At 47.4% G+C, this 20,646-nt stretch overlaps 5 protein-coding genes across 5 annotated transcripts; 3 read left to right on the plus strand and 2 right to left on the minus strand.

Moving 5' to 3' along the window:
* The first annotated feature begins 39 nt into the window (after positions 1-39).
* Positions 40-5,233, plus strand: LOC125939397 (histone H4). Its single transcript, XM_049654841.1, has 3 exons — positions 40-749; positions 1,889-2,070; positions 3,259-5,233. The coding sequence occupies exon 1, from the start codon at positions 80-82 to the stop codon at positions 389-391; it is 312 nt and encodes a 103-aa protein (XP_049510798.1). The 5' UTR covers positions 40-79; the 3' UTR covers positions 392-749; positions 1,889-2,070; positions 3,259-5,233.
* A 1,086-nt stretch (positions 5,234-6,319) lies between these two features.
* Positions 6,320-8,781, minus strand: LOC125939386 (histone H2B type 1-C/E/F/G/I). Its single transcript, XM_049654829.1, has 2 exons — positions 8,160-8,781; positions 6,320-7,518 (listed from the first exon to the last, which is right to left on the minus strand). Exon 1 carries the CDS (start codon positions 8,736-8,738, stop codon positions 8,358-8,360), a length of 381 nt encoding a protein of 126 aa, XP_049510786.1. The 5' UTR covers positions 8,739-8,781; the 3' UTR covers positions 6,320-7,518; positions 8,160-8,357.
* A 339-nt stretch (positions 8,782-9,120) lies between these two features.
* Positions 9,121-9,662, plus strand: LOC125939380 (histone H2A type 1-E). Its single transcript, XM_049654818.1, has one exon. The coding sequence runs from the start codon at positions 9,136-9,138 to the stop codon at positions 9,526-9,528; it is 393 nt and encodes a 130-aa protein (XP_049510775.1). The 5' UTR covers positions 9,121-9,135; the 3' UTR covers positions 9,529-9,662.
* An 825-nt stretch (positions 9,663-10,487) lies between these two features.
* Positions 10,488-20,374, plus strand: LOC125908490 (uncharacterized). Its single transcript, XM_049611332.1, has 3 exons — positions 10,488-10,942; positions 18,786-18,906; positions 19,767-20,374. Exons 1-3 carry the CDS (start codon positions 10,535-10,537, stop codon positions 20,324-20,326), a joined length of 1,089 nt encoding a protein of 362 aa, XP_049467289.1. The 5' UTR covers positions 10,488-10,534; the 3' UTR covers positions 20,327-20,374.
* Positions 18,475-18,918, minus strand: LOC125939390 (histone H2B type 1-C/E/F/G/I). The gene has a single exon (XM_049654834.1). It carries the CDS (start codon positions 18,893-18,895, stop codon positions 18,515-18,517), a length of 381 nt encoding a protein of 126 aa, XP_049510791.1. The 5' UTR covers positions 18,896-18,918; the 3' UTR covers positions 18,475-18,514.
* Positions 20,375-20,646: the final 272 nt, after the last annotated feature.

Genomic DNA, 20,646 nt, shown 5'->3' on the forward strand with positions numbered 1-20,646 from the left:
GGTCCGCATCCTGCACATATAAGGAGGTTGCCTCCGCGACTCTCATGCTTTCTCCGGAAGGTGACTAAGCGGTGCTGACATGTCTGGCCGAGGCAAAGGCGGGAAGGGTCTGGGCAAAGGGGGCGCCAAGCGCCACCGCAAGGTGTTGCGCGACAACATCCAGGGCATCACGAAGCCCGCCATCCGGCGGCTGGCCCGGCGCGGCGGCGTCAAGCGCATCTCCGGCCTCATCTACGAGGAGACCCGCGGGGTGCTCAAGGTGTTCCTGGAGAACGTGATCCGGGACGCCGTCACCTACACGGAGCACGCCAAGCGCAAGACGGTCACGGCCATGGACGTGGTGTACGCGCTCAAGCGCCAGGGCCGCACCCTCTACGGCTTCGGCGGCTGAGCGCCTCGGCTCTCCTACCTCCACAAGCACAAAAAGGCCCTTTTCAGGGCCGCCCACGTCTTTTCACGAAAGATCTGTAGCTTTTGGTTACTTTCTAGGTATCTTGTGCTGTATCGTGTGCCCACCTTCCAAATGCGTATAAGAATTGTTAGTTGTCCGCTCTGTCGTGCCCCTTTATCTTAATCCGAGGGCTTTTTACGTTGAGGCTTAGTTGTTAAGCCGTGCTGTGGCTCTGCCGCAGTCGGTTTGTCTTAAGCCTTGGGCTGCCCATTTTTGGGTGACAGACAAGGCCACATGGTATTGTCGGCATTTCCGAGGAGCTTCCTTCGTCCTCGAGCACTTTCGAGTTCGAAATCAGGTGGGTTTGGTTCTGGAATACTAGCAAGGGGATGCCCACCCGGGAGGGAGTGGGTGCGCCTTCCCTGCAGGGCTCCCGCGTCCAAGATGGCGGGGTCGGCGGCGGGAGGACGGCTGCGGAACAAAGACGCGTTCCCGCCGCCCGCCTGGCCCCGCCTCCGGCCCCGCCTCCGCCCCGCCCCTGGGCTGGGCTGCGCTCTGCCAGGCTCGCTCCGCGGTTCCGAAGGCCCCGGGGTCGTGCGCTGGGAGGCTGGGGGGTCAGATCTGGCAGGTGTTGCGTGGCCTAGCGCGCGACATTTTATGATGTATTATGAAAACCTCACGGAGATAAGGATGTTACTTAATGGTCAATATGTAAATGTCACCTAATTTTAAGGAGATGTGGTGGCATTTTAAAAACGTGTACATATAGGCATCAGGATATTTCCCCCCAAATTGCTAAGCGTGGGGAGGGAAGTGATGAGGGAGCGTGGAGCGAGCTGAGGGCAAAATACAGGCTACCCCTCCCCCGCCCCCGGGTGGGATATATGTGACGTTCCTAGTAGGACACTCCTGGCTACCCTAGAACAAAGGAAGGGGGTGTAAGCTTGCCATAGTGATGTGGGAAGCTAAGGCAAGCGAAAAACTAAATTCCCTTATTGCCTACAGCCATTGGCAGGTCCTTGAAACCGGCAGTGACCTCCCTCTAGGAGCTCAGCTGGCTGGATGATGACACTTTGCTAGGGGCAAAAGAGCACCTTGGCTTAACATTATCCTGACCGCCCCCCACTCCCCACCCCTGAACCTGTAAGTCTACTTTAACCTATAAAAATTCCTTTGGAAACTTCCTTTATCTCAACTGCCCCAAGATATATTGCTGACAATCATACTCTAAGCATGTGGCCCCCTGATGTATATCTGAAGGGTCTCATGACTGAGGTTTTACTACACAGTGATAAATGGTGTTTCCCTAGCAACAGCTAGTCCCTCAAGGTCCTGGAAACCTTGCTGACAAAATTCCTTAAAGACTTTATCCCTGACCACCTTCCATCCTGAGGGTATATAAGAAGTTACCCGTCAGGACAGCTCTTCCTGCCCAGGGTCCTGTTCCCTGCTTTAATAAAATCACCTTTTTTTTTTTTTTTTTTTTTTGCACCAAAGGTGTCTTCAAGAATTCTTTTTTGGCTGTTGGCTCCGAACCACCCCTCCATCACCCGAAAATGTCATCAGAAGTATTCCACTTCCTCCAGGGTCTTCCAGCTGGACTAAACTTTACAGGAGGACATACTAACAGGAGGAAAAAAAAAAATCCAAAGGTTTTATTACCTGCACCCAGAGTCCCGGTAAGGAATTTGAGGCCCAAACAAATGAATAATGCAGGGCAGTTTTTATACCTTCTAGACAGAGAAAATGCATTCGTGAGGAATGGACAGGATTAAAAACACACATTTGAGAGCTTTAATTAGTAAGGACTTTTAAGAGGAATTTGGCCTGATGTAGTACATGAGTGAAATCAACCAGGATTGTTTCTATAGCTTTCTTGGCTTTGAAGTTCCTATTTCTGGTGATAATGATGTGTTTTTACTTAGTCCAGTGAGGGGTTCCTTTTATATGGTAGTTTTATTTCCACATTTTGAGGGGACCGAAGAGAGTCTAAGTGTCCTTGCATGTGCTTTTTCCCACGTACCTATAATTCAACATAATACACCATCGTATATTTTGGACAACTTGCCCTTGGCCCTCTTGTTAGCTAGTGAATGTAGGGTATGAGAGAATTAGAACGCTCTCGGATAATCCCAATGATTTTAGCCACTGCATCGAAGATGGTAATGCCAGTCGCTAAAATGGATAAGAATATAGAAGGAACAAGTTTTGGGGAGAATCACAGGTTCAGCTTTGGACATGCAGAATTTGGGATACCTATTACATTTCTAAGAGGGAGGTAGGAACTTGGCTAGCTAGATATATGAATCTGCAGTTCAGGGAAGAGATCTGGGCTGGAAACATTATCGGGAGTTGTCAGGGTATAACTGCCCTGATGCCATGAGAGTGAAAAAGCCATGCGAGAAGATGAGATCTCTTAGGAAAGAAGGTTGGTAATGAAGAGAAGCAGTTCAAGAACCGAGTCCTAGGTTAGGTAAGTAAGGAGTGTTTGCTCTGTATTCATGATATGTGGATAGATCACTGATGGTTTTACACGTGTTTCTGTAATTCTCCCTTTCTCCTGTGACTCTCAGAACAAGCAGAAGAAAATAGTCTCATTTTACAGATGTGGAAAGCTGCCCTCAGTCATAAGAGTCTGCAATGACAGTGGAGCTCTCACTCAAATAATCTGTTGAAGTTAGAACCACGGGAGATCACTTTGGGGATCCACCAATAGATAATATGCACCCTTCTCAAAATGGACAACTTCCCCATATATTTTCCATGCAACTCCAGTGAGTTCTCAGGCCTCCCGAAGCCTGTTTGTGGAGGCCAACATTCAGAGCTCTGTGTCTGAAGCTGCTTTTCTCTTCCCTTACCTTCGCCAGCTCCTGATCTGAGAAAGTGGACCCTGAGAACACACGTTTCTGATCTGTTGAGCTGGTGTTCCCCTGTTGTTGTGGAGATGCCGTCTATATGATACTGTAGAAGAAGTTAAGTCATCAGCCCAGAGACTTCCCTTGAACTCCACACTCAGAGACCCAGCTACCCCCTTGACTTCTCTGTTTGGAAGTCCATGAATATCCATTTCCAAATCTGACACCACCACTGCAAGACCAGCCTCTCTCGTCAACATCTTGAATTTGGAAAACGCCGAGTCCCACCTTTCAGCTGGAGTTGTTTTCGACTCTCCAGTCCATAGTAGGTCCTGTCAGCTATACCTGCAAAACACAGCAAGAAGGCATTTCCCTTTCCAGCTCTTTCCCATCGCTGGTGCTCTGGCCAAGCAGCCGTCACTCTATCGTTATTCCTGCAGCCCTGTCTGCTTCCGCCCTCCTATATTTCACACAGCAGCCAGGGATTATAATAAAGAGTAAATCAGATCAAGTCGCCTCTCTGCTGAAAACCCTCCAACGGCTCTCATTTCACTTAAAGTGAAAGTCAAAGTCCTTACTCTCTTGGCCCTTGTTCAAACTGTCTACTCTCCCTCTCTTTCTTAGCCCAGTGACACTGGCCCTGGAACTTTTCAAATAGGCCAAGTACACAGATCTTTTAAAGACTCTTCTTTCTACATGGGCCTCTCAGCTCCCAGATCCTTGGAGGCATCCATCGCTCCTCACCTTCTTCACTTTTTAAGTCAAATATCCTTTTAGGGAGGCTGTCTGTGATGGCATACCAACCCCTGATGCCCCCCAGTCTGTTTTCTCTGCTCTTGAGAAGCTTGCAGTCTATTTGGGAAGTCAACACCCCCCCACCCCTGCCCATGAAATGTGAAGCAGAAATGGACACCATAAAGGGTGTCCAAAGAGCATAAGTCAAGTCCGTATTGGGAGTCCTAAGCGGATGCTTGCCCAGGAGGCTCACTGCCAGGCTCAGGAGGCCTGTCAGGCCCGTGACGGGGATCTGGGCTTTACTCTGGACAACAGGGAGCTATGCAAAGTTGTGTCTCCTTTTGTCTTTCCCTACAGTTTTTCTCATTGTGGAACAATTATCTTTTTCAAAATCAGTTGTTGCTCTTAGCATACTGGATTTCAATGGTGCATGTGTATCTCTTTCCCCATTAGAGTGAAACTGTACTGAAACTCTCAAGTGCCTGGATGAATAGATAGGAATGAAGTGAAGGTTAAACGGATGTACAGTTAATGAAATGAAAAAGGCTACACAAGTAACCTTGCAGAAAAGAAAAATATTTCTAGAAGGATCCATTGAAATACACATTTTGTGTGTATCAGCAGTGACTTTGGCAAAGTGCCCTGCTTTGTCCCTTGTGGGCCTCTACAGACTTTTGGGATCTAAGGGGTGATTTTCTTTCTTATAAACAAAACCCAGTATAGGCAACTTTTAATAGCTTAGGAGGCTTCGGTTTTGTGGAACGTGAGGTGATTCCACCAATATAATTGCACATTTCCCTTTATTAGCTTTATAACTTATAATTCTCAATATATACAAAGGAATATCTGAACTACGTGTACATGTTATAAAGGATAATATGATGATGACCACATTAGAACCCAATTGCTGGGGCACCTGGGTGGCTCAGTTGTAAGCGTCCGACTTTGGCTCAGGTCATGATCTCATGGTTTGTGAGTTCAAGCCCCGCATCGGGCTCTGTGCTGGCAGCTCGGAGCCTGGAGCCTGCTTCGGAGTCTGTGTCTCCTTCTCTCTCTGCCCCTTCCCTGTTTACGCTCCGCTCTCACACTCTCTCTAAAAATAAATAAACATTAAAGAACCCAATTGCCAACCGGGTTATACAAATATTCCCAATCCATTGCTTTGGCCTAATTTTGTCCTCCTTCAACCCCACCAGAGATAGCCACAGTCTTGAATTCTGTCATTTTCTTGCCTTTATTTCTTATCCTTTTAAAATCACACATGCATTGAAATCTAAATAATACGTGGCTTTGGTGCTTAGTCTTTGCTATCAAAAAATGGTATCTGTGGAAGAATGCCCTATCATTCCAGACATTTGCAACTCCATCCGGTGAGAGGATTTTATTTCCTGCCCTAATGGCATTAGGCTTGCTCATGTGATTTGCTATAGGCAGTGAATATGAGTGAAAATGACATGTGTCGTTTCAGTAAGCCATTGTGTGATCTGTCCCTATTTCTCCAGCATGGTTCTTAGGCTGAAGACAGGTGGAATTAGAGCAGTAACTCACCCACAGTCAATAAACATGAGCACAACAAGAACCTTTATTGTAGTAAGTCACTGGGATCTGGGGATTGTTTATCACGGCACAATTAGCCTAAATGGATTGACACAGGATTAGATCACATCTGGTTTCTGGGAATTGCTTTATTCTGAGTTGCCACGTTGTCACGTGTGGCTAAAGCTCGTTTGCTTTCATAGCAATGTTAGAGCGTGTGATCATGCCTGATTATGTCACAATTCATCTGTCTATTGGTTGGCAGTTGCTTTGTTGACTGCCCTAAAAAAATTACAGGATGCTTTGCTGGAATATGAAAGATCAAGTAGAATTTTCATTGTGTGGATTACTTCATAATATTCTGCTAATGATATTAATATGTGTGTGGATTACTTATAATAATAGAATATAAGTCTTCAAACATGTGGAAGGGAGAAGTAGATATAATTTTAGGGGAAATAGTCAAGAAATCTGTTTTAACCCGGGCCCCTTCTCTGATTAGCTGAGCTGATTCAGAGACATTTTTTAAAATTCTGAAATGAAGGGACTTGAACAAATCAGTGGTTCCCAGATGCTCATCTAAGAATAGTGTTAGTCCCGGCCACTTTTCTCTGTATTCTGTGTCAAAATGAGAAACGTAAGGTCAGCATAGTAAGTTTTCCTTAATATGAAAAGTTAATTAAATTTATTTGGTAGAAAGGACCACATTTATTTGGTATAAAGATTTCTTATTTTGCGGTTATCTGTATTTCCTTCGAGGATCGTTCTTTTTTGAAAGGAGATTGATTGTCTTTGAAGTTGTTGGCAACAGCACAGCCGTCTGTAGGGCGGCCCTGGCTTTCCCTCGTCTGGGAAGGACCATAGGCAGCAATGTCGTGATTCTCTTCTAACTTTAAGAGTGCCAGCTGGTTTTCTGAAGATGATTCTTCGTTCTGGCCGGACACCACAGCGAGGTTGGGCAAAGAGAACAGGAGGCATGGGAACAAAAAAGGGAAAAAAAGTTACTAACAGCTCTTGTGTGTTTCCAGCGTCCCTTCCTCATACTCCAACGCACACCTTACTGTTAAATGAGGTGCCGCTGGCTCAGGCGAGGCAAGAGGAAGTCCCTGGAAAATTAGGCACGTGTTGCTTGAACTGGCAGGCAGAGGCGGGGAAGTCTCACAGCCACAGGCACTAGGTTGTCCTTAAAAGAGTTCAGGGTGGAGAGATGATTCTAAGGAGGGGTTCAGTCTATTAGAAGGGGTTTAGATTGACAAAGAACCCTACCTGGTGTCCCATGCCTTTATACTTTTGTGGCCTTCTGCCTTGTTCAAGGCCTCAGGACTCAGATCCTAACATGGGCACCTTTCCTACCCCTTCAACCAGAGGCTTTAGCCATAGCTGCTATCTTGGATGACTTTCCCCTCTGTAGGGACTGTCCTAGCGCTCTTACTGTGATCTTTTATTGATCATCAGCAATGCCACGCAGTAGGTACTAATTATTATTCCCATTTTAGAGGCAAGGAAATGCTCACAGAAGGTGTAAGAAGTTTGCTCAAATGTAGCCTTGAAACAGGCTGCCAGGACTGTATCTTTGGACACCCTTTGTGGTGTCCATTTCTGCTGGTGTATTTCTTTTCATGAATGTTATTTTCTAAATGTACTTAAAATTAGCTTTGGAGAGCTAGAACTGAATGCCTTAATTGCATGTGGGGCCGAGAGAACCTTCACAAGCCCCATTACAAAACGGAGCCGTTTATTTAATGCTCACGGAAATTTACCATGTAGGCATTTGTAGATAAAGACATGCAGCTAGTAAGTGGAAAATGAGATTTTTGAGCTCAGTTTTACACCACCAATGCTCATGCTTTTCCCCTCTGCACCACAGCGCCAGGTGATTCTTACCTTCCATATCTGATATATATTCCATATAGTATTTATTGATGTAAAGGGCTGCTTAATCTCAATTCTCAGGACATTCGCTTGTACAATGGAAGATTCCGTTTCACGGGTGATTGTAGGCTGAAATCAGGCGAAGGACAAGCACAGAAATGTAAATTCCTTTCAACTCCTCTTCCTTGAACTAAAATCCTGGGGAATGAAGAAGTAACTGGGGACAAGGCTATTCAGGACACAGGGAGGCTTCGGAAGAACTCTGGGACTCCCCCCACCTCCTATTACCCAGTTTTAGGTAGCGTCTTTCACCCTCGTATGTTAAGCCAGGTAGAAAACCCCAGTGGATAGAGTTCCTGATCTTTTCCAAGAGGCAATGTCTAGCCACGTTAAAATGTTCGCTGAATTAGTGGAATCGGGAGGATGTGGATGAGGACTAGCAGATCCGCTAAGAGTCTAGAAAGTCAAGCTGCAGAGGGCACGTCGCGCCATTAGGTGCCGCTGTAGCCACTCACAAGCCAACAACAAATTACAAAGAAGTGGTTTCATTTTCCTCAAGAATGGTTAACACTTGTTTTCATTTAGGGCCACTCGAAACTAGGACTCCAGGCTTTCCTGAAGGGAATTCCCCCAAAGGTAACGGAGAGGACAAAATGAAACCAAAAGCGGGAAAAAAAAAACCCTCTCGAGGTGGGGGCAACCCTAGGTCCACTATCTCCAGCAGTTGTCGGGAGAAGCCAAGCCAAATGCACCATAATCAAGTTACTTACACATTTGCTTCTTGATGGTCCGCACACGCCAGAAGTTAAACTTGGTTCCCAAATTGAGCTTACCAATACTCAGCAAATTAAACGTGACGAAAACAAGTTATAGTTTCCAGAAGTTGGGAAGATTACAGCTCTTTAAATGAGAATATGGGCGGCTCTTAAAAGAGCCTGAAATCGTTGGTGCTGTGACTGTGAAAAAATTTACTTGGAGCTGGTGTACTTGGTGACGGCCTTGGTGCCCTCGGACACGGCGTGCTTGGCCAGCTCCCCGGGCAGCAGCAGGCGCACGGCCGTCTGGATCTCCCGGGACGTGATGGTCGAGCGCTTGTTGTAATGCGCCAGGCGCGACGCCTCGCCCGCGATGCGCTCGAAGATGTCGTTCACGAACGAGTTCATGATGCCCATGGCCTTGGACGAGATGCCGGTGTCGGGGTGCACCTGCTTCAGCACCTTGTACACGTACACCGAGTAGCTCTCCTTGCGGCTGCGCTTGCGCTTCTTGCCGTCCTTCTTCTGCGCCTTGGTCACCGCCTTCTTCGAGCCCTTCTTCGGGGCCGGGGCGGACTTCGCTGGCTCAGGCATTGCGTCCCAACAACACCTCTAGGCGAACGCGAGGAAACTACGCCTACGAGCAAGCGACCTCTTTTTTATTTGGTGTGTATGCAAATTAGGGATCGCAGAATTACGGTTTCTGATTGGACTCCTCAGTATCTTAGCTTCTGATAGGCTGTTCTTTATCCTAAACTCTCATTGGCTCTTCCCCATAGTTCAATCATGAATAATTTGACCTTTCTACCATAAACGTTCTATGTAAATTAGAAACATTGTTGTTTTGGACGTGCTTTTTGATTGGCTAGAATTTGTGTTCGGGCAACGGCATAGGCTGCTTTGTCAAACCTCTGCAGACTATAATAGTCTAGCTTCTTGCGAGGTACGCTCAGTCTTTTCTTTTTTCTGGCTTTGTAGTTACAGCACCATCATGTCTGGACGCGGAAAACAGGGTGGCAAGGCTCGCGCCAAGGCCAAGACGCGCTCGTCACGGGCCGGGCTGCAGTTCCCGGTGGGGCGCGTGCACCGCCTGCTCCGCAAGGGCAACTACGCCGAGCGGGTCGGGGCCGGCGCGCCGGTGTACCTGGCGGCCGTGCTGGAGTACCTGACGGCCGAGATCCTGGAGCTGGCGGGCAACGCGGCCCGCGACAACAAGAAGACGCGCATCATCCCGCGCCACCTGCAGCTGGCCATCCGCAACGACGAGGAGCTCAACAAGCTGCTGGGCCGCGTCACCATCGCGCAGGGCGGCGTCCTGCCCAACATCCAGGCCGTGCTGCTGCCCAAGAAGACCGAGAGCCACCACAAGGCCAAGGGCAAGTGAATATCTAAATCCCAGTGTGCACTAAAGCTAAACTTTTATACCCCAAAGGCTCTTTTCAGAGCCGTCCACATTTTCACATGAAAGAGTTTGTAACTCAAATCGAGGCAACAGAATTGCGTAAAATTTAAACGGTTGCAGCTTTTGGTTACAGTTCATTCATTGCAATTTATTTTGTTGACGTTACTTTGGGATCCTGGGAAATGGGACTTCTGAATAAGCTTAACAGTTTTAAGTACAGCATTGGGTTAGTGGTCATCTGGATAGGTTGGACTCCCATGTTTCCCAAGTTGTGCGCAAGTAAAACGCTTAAATAACCACAAGTAAGGAGGATAGTCTAATAAATGAACCCTGTGAAAAATGGCGGGTGGGCACGTTAGCCTAGAGTCTCTTAAGACACTTAAAAACAGCAAAACTACAGAATCGGAAATCGGAGCAAGCTGTTTCAATTCTGAATTGAAAGAAGCAGTATTTGGCCACCTTAAGGAAGTCCAATAAACATTTCTTGGGCACTGGTGATCTCCCGTCGTCTCCGGGATGAGGCGTTTTACCTGTGCTTTCCCAGAGTGGACACAAGTGGCAGTCTAGGCCACTCAAGGGTCAGTTCAGTAAAAATAACCATCTGAAACAAAATATACATAAATCTGTGATGAAAGCGTGGTCCTGGGAACGTTAGGCCCCATTACGTAGGTCTCCTCAATCAGAATTTGCAGTTTTCCCCGACCTCCAAGTGATTTCTTAATTGGTTTTGAGATGAATTGAGCCAGAATATTAGTGTTAAATCCTAGGATCGCTATGACAAAGATTACAGGGGATTGAAATGATGAATTAGTTATCCAATCGCAGTCCGTTTTAATTCACCAATCAGGTCGTTCACTCTCTAGCCAATAGTTTCATTGCGCGGGACTTTTGAAAAATGCGAGACCAATCGGAATGTTTCTGAGTATATATAAGGGCAACGCCTTTGGCCTTGCTTGTCAGTTTGGCTTTCTTCCTCATTTTGTCTGAAATGGCTCGCACGAAGCAGACGGCTCGCAAGTCGACGGGCGGCAAGGCCCCGCGCAAGCAGCTGGCCACCAAGGCGGCCCGCAAGAGCGCGCCGGCCACCGGCGGCGTCAAGAAGCCGCACCGCTACCGGCCCGGCACGGTGGCCCTGCGCGAGATCCGCCGCTACCAGAAGTCCACCGAGCTGCTGATCCGCAAGCTGCCGTTCCAGCGGCTGGTGCGCGAGATCGCGCAGGACTTCAAGACCGACCTGCGCTTCCAGAGCTCGGCCGTGATGGCGCTGCAGGAGGCGTGCGAGGCCTACCTGGTGGGGCTCTTCGAGGACACCAACCTGTGCGCCATCCACGCCAAGCGCGTCACCATCATGCCCAAGGACATCCAGCTGGCGCGCCGCATCCGCGGGGAGCGGGCGTAAAGCTTTTCCACTCTTGATTTCGATCAACTCAAAGGCTCTTCTAAGAGCCACCCACTTTTTCTGTAAAGTTGCTGTAACTTTGTCCAGTTGTAGCCGTCTTGGGGTTTTAATGTTCGAGACTTGATTACCCTGTTGGCCTTCTGTCTTTAAGTTGATCTGGTGAGTGGCATTCGGCTGTCTTCAGAAACTGCTCGCTGTATTCTGCACCTTGAGGTTCCCTAAACTGCTTAGTGAGTTGATAGGTGGTTTGAAAGTTCTAAGGTAGTACCTTCTGGCTCCGGGGAAGGGGCATATGAGTTCGGGAGGTCAGGGCTGCTCTGGCCTGGCAGTGGGATGATCCACTATTTTATATGTGACTGGTTAATGGGGACCTTTACTCCCAAAAAGTGAGCTTGGGTGCCGGTGCTTGTACGTTTGCTGTTTTACACAAAGTTCCCACCGGTTTGGGTATTTGCTGTTGGAAAACTGGAGCTGTGGACATGTTTAGTTTTTTTCGTGTTTGAAACCTCAATTTGACGAATTCCTATCCTTATCATGTAAAGTGAGTTGTTTTTTTTTGTTTTTTTTTGCTTTCTTGTAAAAACTTAGAACAGTACAGTCTGATCGTTGACTGTAAAAGAATTAGACTCAGGATTTCTAATGAGCTTACTGGCCACAGAGCCTATAACAGTCCTGGTGGTTTCTACAGTCTTTGACGCATAAAGGGTGTGCCCACCAGCAAGGGCATCATTTGTAGGGATGAAGATTCTCATCACCGCGTGCCCCCCACCCCCCATCCCCCCAGGCCTGGTCAGAAGCTGCATTGTACCAAGTTCACCTTATGTGTTTGTCACTGACACCAGTTTAAGAAGCCCATTTTTAAAAATGATATTTTTGGCCTCATCAAGAAAGCTACCTGTCAACTCTCACCAGGAATAATCATTTGCAAACAGCATGCTTATTTATGTCATAGAGTTAAATGTTCTCCAACTCAATTGCAAGTTCCTAGGAAAATAGTTTGATTTAACAGCAGTGATCTCAATATTGCTTACACATTACAGACAATTAGAGGTTTTGTGAAAAATATCTTTGCCTGATGTCCAGTCAGGACCATTTTAGTTGTAGTCTATGGGTTGCTTCTAGGCAATGGTAATTATGAAAGCTCAGATGCTACCAACAGGAAGTTGGGGTCAAGACCAGATGCTACATAAATTCCAATCTTGTGGTTAGCTCCTGTTTAACTCCTGACTCCCAGTTTAGCAAGGAATTATATCTGTAGAATCAGGTTTGTAGCTTGCTTTCAGAGACTATATATATATATATATATATATATATATATATATTCTGGCTTGGTTGACAACTGTTAACCTCGCTGCAATGAATCAAATAGTATCTGGCTTTTGTAGGAATTTTTGAGGATAGGGCCAATGTGAGTCTATGATGAGAGACAGGGCTGCTTTGGGCAACTGATAATACGAGATTAAAAAAAAATTTTTTTTTAAGTTTATTTATTTTCAGAGAGAGTGAGAGAGCGAGCATCAGTGGGGTAGGGGGTAAGGGGCAGAGAAAAAGGGAGGAGAATTCCAAGCAGGCTCTGTGCTGACAGTACAGGCCCCAAGGAGGGGCCCTCAGCTCATGAACCGTGAGATCATGACCTGAGCCCAGATCAAGAGTCAGAGGCTCAACTGACTGAACCACCCAGGCGTCCTGGTAATACCAGATTTTAAGGGATGCTACAGAGAGGAACATCCTGGACTTCTGGGCCAACACTGGGCTCGAAGTGCCGTTTGGGTATTCACCTGGTCTTTCTCCGTGGCCTTTGTCAATTTATCTTCTCCCCCACAGCTATTCTTTTCATTTTTCGAACTTTTTTATCACGCGACATTTCAGAATATAGGCAAGAAGAAATAATGGTTTGATAAACTCTGTATACACTGCACCAGCTTCAACATCATCAACAGTAGCCAAGTATGTTTTATCTGTACCTCTTGATCATTGTAAAAAAAAATCGTATCATTTCCGCTCTCAATATTTAAAAACACGTCTACCGGGGCGCCTGGTTGTCTCAGTCGGTTGAGCTTCCGACTTCAGCTCAGGTCATGATCTCAGGGTCCAAGAATTCGAGCCCCGTGTCGGGGTTTTGCTGAGAGCTCGGGGCCTGGAGCCTGTTTCAGATTCTGTGTCTCCCTCTCTCTCTGACCCTCCCCCGTTCATGCTCTGTCTCTCTCTGTCTCAAAAATAAAAAAAACGTTTAAAAAAATAAAAAAACAAAAACACGTCTACCATTTTAAAGCCCAAAATGATCCGTGATGATTCCAACAAACATTTCTCAACACTGAGGAATTTAAAAATTTATCTACTCCACACATATAGTTGTTGAGAGTTTCCAATGTGCTAGGTGCTGTTCTGTGCGTTGGGAATATGCTCGCAGAACAAAACAGAATTCTCAGCTTTCGTGGAGTTTACACGTCCAGGAAGGACAGACAACGAATCAGATGCATATCAGAGGTAGTGTGGTAGATGGTAAGGAGAAAAATGAAGGTCGAATAAGGAATGTTATGGGGAGTTCAAATTTAGATAAGGCACCTATGAAGACAAGGATACAATTTCAGCATAGATTTGAAAGGGGGCGAGGGGAGAGGAGAGGGGAGGGGAGTCGTGAGGTCCCCCCCCCCCCCCGCATGGAATGGGCGGGGCACAATAGGAGGAGGTGAAGGCGGACAGGTAAAAAGCCAGATCAAGTAGGGCCTTGGAGATTTTAGCTCTGAGATGCAAGGCCTTGGGAACAGTTGAACATAGGAATTTCTGTCTGTTTCTCAGTTAAGCAGGTTCTGTTTTATACTTAGGTAGTCCCAGTTGTGCTCCAGGACAAAAATTAGGGCGCACTTTTCTTTCTCTCCAGGTCTAGCAAATAGAAGCTGACCTTTAGCATTTTGTACTTAAGGAGAAAAGAGCAAACCTGTACAGGTTAGAGGTTAAATGCAATTCATATCCTGATACTTCAGACGTGCTAGTTTTATGGCCACAGGCAAAATGTGTATGCTCAGGTAACAAACTCCATTTGTTTGAATTGCAAATTCAAGATTACAGACACGAACGTCTTCGGGGACTAGGTCAGAGGTTCGTGTATCAGGAACAGTGGTGAGCCCCCCCCAGCTGTATTTCACCGGGTGAGCCAATCAGCAGCAGTGTTTCTGGTTGAATCTACACCCACTGGTGGCCTGCTCCAAGCTCTGGGTGGCATCTGGGTTTCCCTTAGGTCACTTGCCAGGTAGAGATGTTAACAATCCCTGTCTCGGGGAATTGTCTAGGTGGTAAAAGAGCCATGACTTCATGAGTTCAAAAGTGTAATTTGGTGCCTGCATAGATCATTTTATTTAATCCACACAATAACTCTATGGGTGAGGGGCCATTATCAGCCCAAATACAACGACGAAGAAATTGAAGCATAGTGAGGTAAGCTACTTCACAGAGGTGCTTATTTTGATAATTCAGCCATGGGTTTTATCTCCGGTGCTAGACAATGGATGGCCATTGTGTGTTACATGCATATTTTAATTTTGCTTTATCTGAACACCCATCAAAAACTTTTTGAGCGCTTACAACGCGCCCCACGTCATTGGAGGTGCGGGAAATAGAGCAGTGAGTAACATGGGTAAGGTTCCCTTGGGGTAGAGCTCACGGACATTGTCCTTGTAGTTGTGGGAGACAGGAAATAAACAAAAATAAACAAACACAGTATTTTGGTGGGTAAAGAGATTCAGGGGTGGAAGAAACAGGCCAAGAAGATTAAGGACTGCCAGGGATGGGTGGTGGAGGGTTGTAGTCTTAAAGAGGGTGGGTGGGGAGGACTCCGCCACTAACGTGCCACCGAGGCAGAGGCAGGAAGCCTGGGAGGGAGGTGGCTCTGCACGCATCTGTGAGAAGATCATTCCACAGAGAAGAGGACAGTGATGACTGAACAGGTCCCAAGCTGGGAGCATATTCAGGGTCACGGTCTGATAAGCAGCCAGAGGACAGGGTCCTCTGTGTTCTCAAGCTGGGGTTCCCAGGGAAACTCAGCATGGATTCACGTGTTTTTAATATTTTTTTGAGAAAGTATCACTCCAGGTTCCCGAGCGCACAATGAGGATGGTGAACCAAGAGGCAAGGGCAGGTATAGACGAGTGTTAAGCCTGAGGACTTGGAGGACTGCCAGCCTGATTCAGGAAAGGGTCTTAATTGTGTGATAGTGTACTTAAAATCAAAAGTAAGAGGTTTGAGGTTCCAAATGAGAGAACAGAGCTTTTGAGAACAAAAGGCGAGGACTGCATCTTCTGGAGGTTCGGTGCATAACGAATGTTAGCCCGACGGTGATATCTTCGGAGTGAGTTGAGAAAACCCACCAAGGTAAAAGTGCAGAAGTCAGGCCCGAGGCAGGTAAGGCTGGAACTTGTATACCAGATGGGTGGCCCTCAGAATGTACATGGAGGCAGTGGGCTGTCGCTGGACTCCACACTCAGCCTGACCTTGTTCACGGGCTTTGAGTCTGACCTTGTTGGCCTCCCTCTACCTTCCCAGGTGTTTTCCTGATCTCCCAAGCCTGTGCTGATCGCACACCGCTCGCCCCGGCTTCCCAGTGGCGGTGATCACTGTTCATCTCAACGGGGAAATTTGATTCTAACCAGACTGGTACCACTTTATTTTCTTCGCAGCCGAAGCAATTATTGCCAATATTTACAATTCAGTTGTGTTGTGCCAGGAAGCTCCAGTGTCCCCCTGAAGAGGTAGGAACTCATCAGTCTCCCTCTGTCTTTAAAAATTTTCTTTTTTAATGTTTTTATTTATTTTTGAAGGAGAGAGAGAGAGACAGAGCATGAGCAGGGGAGGAGCAGAGAGAGAGGGAGACCTTCTGTCTTTAGGTAAGAGCTGTGGCAGGGACAGCCACACAGTTGTTCCCTGAAATTGGCTTTTCCTCTCTTATGTAGTAATGCCACTCCCCCGGCTTCTTTCGTAGCTAGTGTGGCCATCGAGTATTTTTGGCTAAGGGCATATTAGCAAAGGCCGGGTTACCCCATTCTCAGGATTTCAGTAAATGGTGGGGATGCCCGTTTCTCCTTCCTTCAGGATAGAATGTGAACAAGAGAGTTGTAGCTGGAGCAGACCTCTTGGGCTGCAAGGTGTAAGAATGACAGCCAGAGTAAAAAGGCAGGAAATTACCCTCATGTCTTCTTTAAAAAAATTTTTTTTTAATGTCCATTCATTTTTGAGAGAGAGAGAGAGAGAGAGTGCCAGCAGGGGAGAGGAAGAGGGAGACGCAGAACTCAAGGCAGGCTCCAGGCTCTGAGCTGCCAGCACAGAGTCTGATGCGGGCCTCGAACTCATGAACGGTGAGATCATGACCTGAGCTGAAGTTGGATGCCCAACCAACTGAGCCACCCAGGCACCCCCCAACCCCCATTCATGTCTTCAATTATACTACCAGGCAGGCCATTTCTGGGCACACAGCCTCCCGTATTGGCTGCCCGTGACATCCCAAGCAGCCATGCCCTTGACGAGGGTGTTTGTCTGCAGAAGGCAAATGGGGCTAAAGTGGAAGTCACCAAGGGGTGGTGGTCAATATAAGACTGAATACTGAGTACCTCATAAATATTTGGTGTGGCGCAAATTCTGCCATTTCTCGCTCTCTTTCATCTCTTTCCACCTCCGTGTAGCACACGAGCTCTGCTTACTTTCTCTATGTGCACCATGTCTGACAGGCAACAAATTTATGACTTTTAGCAAATACAGCTTTTGAATTTTGTCTCCATCTCATACAATTTCTTGCTTACCCACATAACACTTCTCATACGTTTCTCACTTAGGAATTACCCACTTAACATTTCTTATGAGTTGCAGCCATCCAGTTTGTTGGTCTTGGGTTGGTCCTCCATAGCAGAATTCAATAGCAGAATATATTTGAGAATATTCTCCAATGACAGAGCCAACGCACATTACACAAAGGGAGATGAGCTCCTTAGGGAGACCCCATGCCAGGCCCGAGCTTACATTTATATACCTGTTCATGAGAGAGAAACCGTCTTTTATCTACTTTAACCATTCACTCCCAAGGGTGTACACACAAAAAAAACAGTCCTTAAGAAGATTAATGGACAAGATCTATGATAGCGTTCCTTTCTGCATTTCAGTAAGATCCTACATTTTAGTTGGGCACTGAACTTCTACACAATCCCTGTGAACCCAAAATGAGACATGGCCCGATGAAAAGCATAAATAAATATATAGCCCCTGTTGTTAACTCTAGTCCATAAATGCAAACTCTGCGTGGTTTTTTTTTCTGCACATCGAATCTTCTCTCCCTCTAGCCACGTCCTCTTCCCTTGTCATTGTCCTACTCAAGATTAAATCCATTTGACTTTTGGCAATGCTAAAGTGACTTTCAGACAGAGGTTTGCCCTTTCTGTTAGTCTGTGAGACTCCTATTTAAATGTCCATTTGAGACTTGGAGCCCTGTGAGGTCAAAGATTATTTCTATCCTGCTCACTGAGCTCTTCCCCAAGTACCTGTCACTCTCTGAAGTTCACTTTCTGAGGCTCTCAACAAATAAACAAATAAACTCAGAGTCCTAGTCCTTCCCCTCAACACGTCATTTAGGGAAGAAAGTTAGGCACACTCAGATCCGTGATCCTAGAACACTGTGCACTAACTACCACCCTCTCTGTTCCGCACTCCCTGATCCAACAGAGAAATGCCTAGGAGGGTGGACTTACCAAAAGTGAGGACAGTAACTGAAGGGCTCTTGATGACGTTAGTCTCAAGGTATTTTGTAAATGGATAGGCGACAGTGTATTCTGTTGAGGATTCCTATCAAGCCTCTTAAGGGAAGACTGCCCAGGCCTGGCTCCTGTGCTGGCTGGCAGACATCACTGCAAAACAAGAGGCGGTGTTTCCAGGCTGTTCTCTGCCGCTTCTTTACCTTCTCCTTCCTCTTACAAATCCTGTTTACACTTTTTCAAAGAAGCATGGAATGCCTCAATTACTTGCAGAATAACAACTAAAGTTTGGGGTTATTCTTCAATAGACATCTATCCTTTAAGTTCAGTGGCTTCCCTCCCAGCCCCTTCCATTTACTAGGAAATTAGTTTCTCAAGCCATCAGGTGTATAGCATCCTATTGTTTCCCACTGAACAATGACTCAGACTCACCAAGCACATTGTGCTTTCTAGACAGGCTTGCCAATAAAGGATGCCAATATGTAGAACTCGTCCAGGCTCGTCCGGACAGCCCAAGACTTCTCAGTACAAGCCTTGGCGAAAAATCTGCTAAGCTAGTTTCAATTTCTGAAACTCTCAATAGTTAAGCAGCCAAGCACTGCCTTGTTTTCGAAACAAGTTTTTCTGCTCAGGGCTTGCTTAATACCATCTGTTTCATGAACACAAACTACTGAGAAAACTAGAATGGGAAAGTAAAGACCGAGAAAAGCATTTCAACTGCCACATGGCTCTTGCCTAACACTACCAACACTCCAGGATTAAAGCTCTTTATGTGAAAGGTTGAGCGGCTCTGAAAAGAGCCTTTGGGGTTGGGTAACAGGACGCTTACTTGGCGAGTCTACTTGGAGCTGGTGTACTTGGTGACGGCCTTGGTGCCCTCGGACACGGCGTGCTTGGCCAGCTCCCCGGGCAGCAGCAGGCGCACGGCCGTCTGGATCTCCCGGGACGTGATGGTCGAGCGCTTGTTGTAATGCGCCAGGCGCGACGCCTCGCCCGCGATGCGCTCGAAGATGTCGTTCACGAACGAGTTCATGATGCCCATGGCCTTGGACGAGATGCCGGTGTCGGGGTGCACCTGCTTCAGCACCTTGTACACGTACACCGAGTAGCTCTCCTTGCGGCTGCGCTTGCGCTTCTTGCCGTCCTTCTTCTGCGCCTTGGTCACCGCCTTCTTCGAGCCCTTCTTCGGGGCCGGGGCGGACTTGGCTGGCTCAGGCATGGCGCACAAACGTAGCAAAAAAGCCTAACAGACTGAAAGCTGAGCGTAAGGCTGGCCTACTTTTATATGCCTCGTATGCAAATAGCGGCTTAATCTATCTTAACTCCTGATTGGAGCAAATGTGCCAGTAGAAACACCTTATGCAAATAAGGTGATTTTAAATCTACTTTCTGATTGGTCGTTTGTGTGAAAGCAAGTCTAGGCCCTTTTCTCCACCATCAGAGTTTTCCTTTTCAAAACTGCAAAAGTATATCTTGTCAGTAATACCTGTTTATGAAGTCTTGTGTCTTCCTAGATCCCGACCCGAAGAGACAAAAACCTGACAAATTTATGACATCTTCCTGCCGAATTGCAGTTACCCGGTTACTAAATGCAATAAAGAGAACACAACAATTAAGTATTTAAATTTTAAGAAAATTATGCCATGGCATTACTAGTTTGGTTTGCTCAAAGTCGGCAAAATTTAGGCTTTTTCACGAAGCGAAGGAGCGTCACATTTGAACAGCGGTGCGATTTTTATGTTTCCTAGGAGCAGGGTGTCTGGAAGTGATGCCAATGTTTGTTGGTGTGTTGGTAGTTATGGGATACGGCGCTTCCTCGGCTAATATAAAACGTGGCTACAAGCTCAGAAACTGAGAAATGACAAAGGACGATAGTGAACTGGATCAATCACGTTCAGACGGACAGCTTTTGAAACCGCTCAGGAACTTTAGAGGTTTCACTTTCGTCTCTTCCCAAATTCAATTCCAGACAAGAGAATTAAGACAAAACCAGTTAAGGTACCGTGAAACATTAACTACAGCCTGAATAAAGGACGGAGGAGTCTGAGAAGATAAGTACATTTCAGGATTACGAGATTTTCTAAAGTGAGTCCTGGTAGCCAATCAGAAGGCCCATCAGGTTACTCAATTCACGGCGCGGAATTTGAAGATTCGGACCAATCAGGAGGACGTTGCCTTTATAAATAAGAGCCAGCGCAAAGGGACTTTCAGTTGGGCGTCTGGTGTGTATTTTCCCGTTATGGCTCGCACGAAGCAGACGGCGCGCAAGTCGACGGGCGGCAAGGCCCCGCGCAAGCAGCTGGCCACCAAGGCGGCCCGCAAGAGCGCGCCGGCCACCGGCGGCGTCAAGAAGCCGCACCGCTACCGGCCCGGCACGGTGGCCCTGCGCGAGATCCGCCGCTACCAGAAGTCCACCGAGCTGCTGATCCGCAAGCTGCCGTTCCAGCGGCTGGTGCGCGAGATCGCGCAGGACTTCAAGACCGACCTGCGCTTCCAGAGCTCGGCCGTGATGGCGCTGCAGGAGGCGTGCGAGGCCTACCTGGTGGGGCTCTTCGAGGACACCAACCTGTGCGCCATCCACGCCAAGCGCGTCACCATCATGCCCAAGGACATCCAGCTGGCGCGCCGCATCCGCGGGGAGCGGGCCTAAATTCTTAACGAAGGATCGCCGACCTTAAACCCAAAGGCTCTTTTCAGAGCCACCTCTCGTTTCAATTTAAAGAGCTGTTTCCTGGGCAGTAGTGTCCGCGCAGTACTTCCTCTCCCATCTCTCCCCCCCCCCCCCCAGGCCATGTGGGAGTGCCTCTAGGGGCGGCGGCATTTGCCGAGATTTCAGTAGCATTGGTACCTGTCGCGGGGGCTGACTCCCCAGCTTCCTACTCTGGCCTCCACCTGAACACGAGAAACTTCGGGATCCTTACCTTGATTGGGCCGAGTGCGCCCTTTGAGGCCTCTTGGCACTGCATCCTC

The sequence above is a fragment of the Panthera uncia genome (assembly GCF_023721935.1).
Source record: "Panthera uncia isolate 11264 chromosome B2 unlocalized genomic scaffold, Puncia_PCG_1.0 HiC_scaffold_25, whole genome shotgun sequence".
NCBI classification, from domain to species: Eukaryota; Metazoa; Chordata; class Mammalia; order Carnivora; family Felidae; genus Panthera; species Panthera uncia.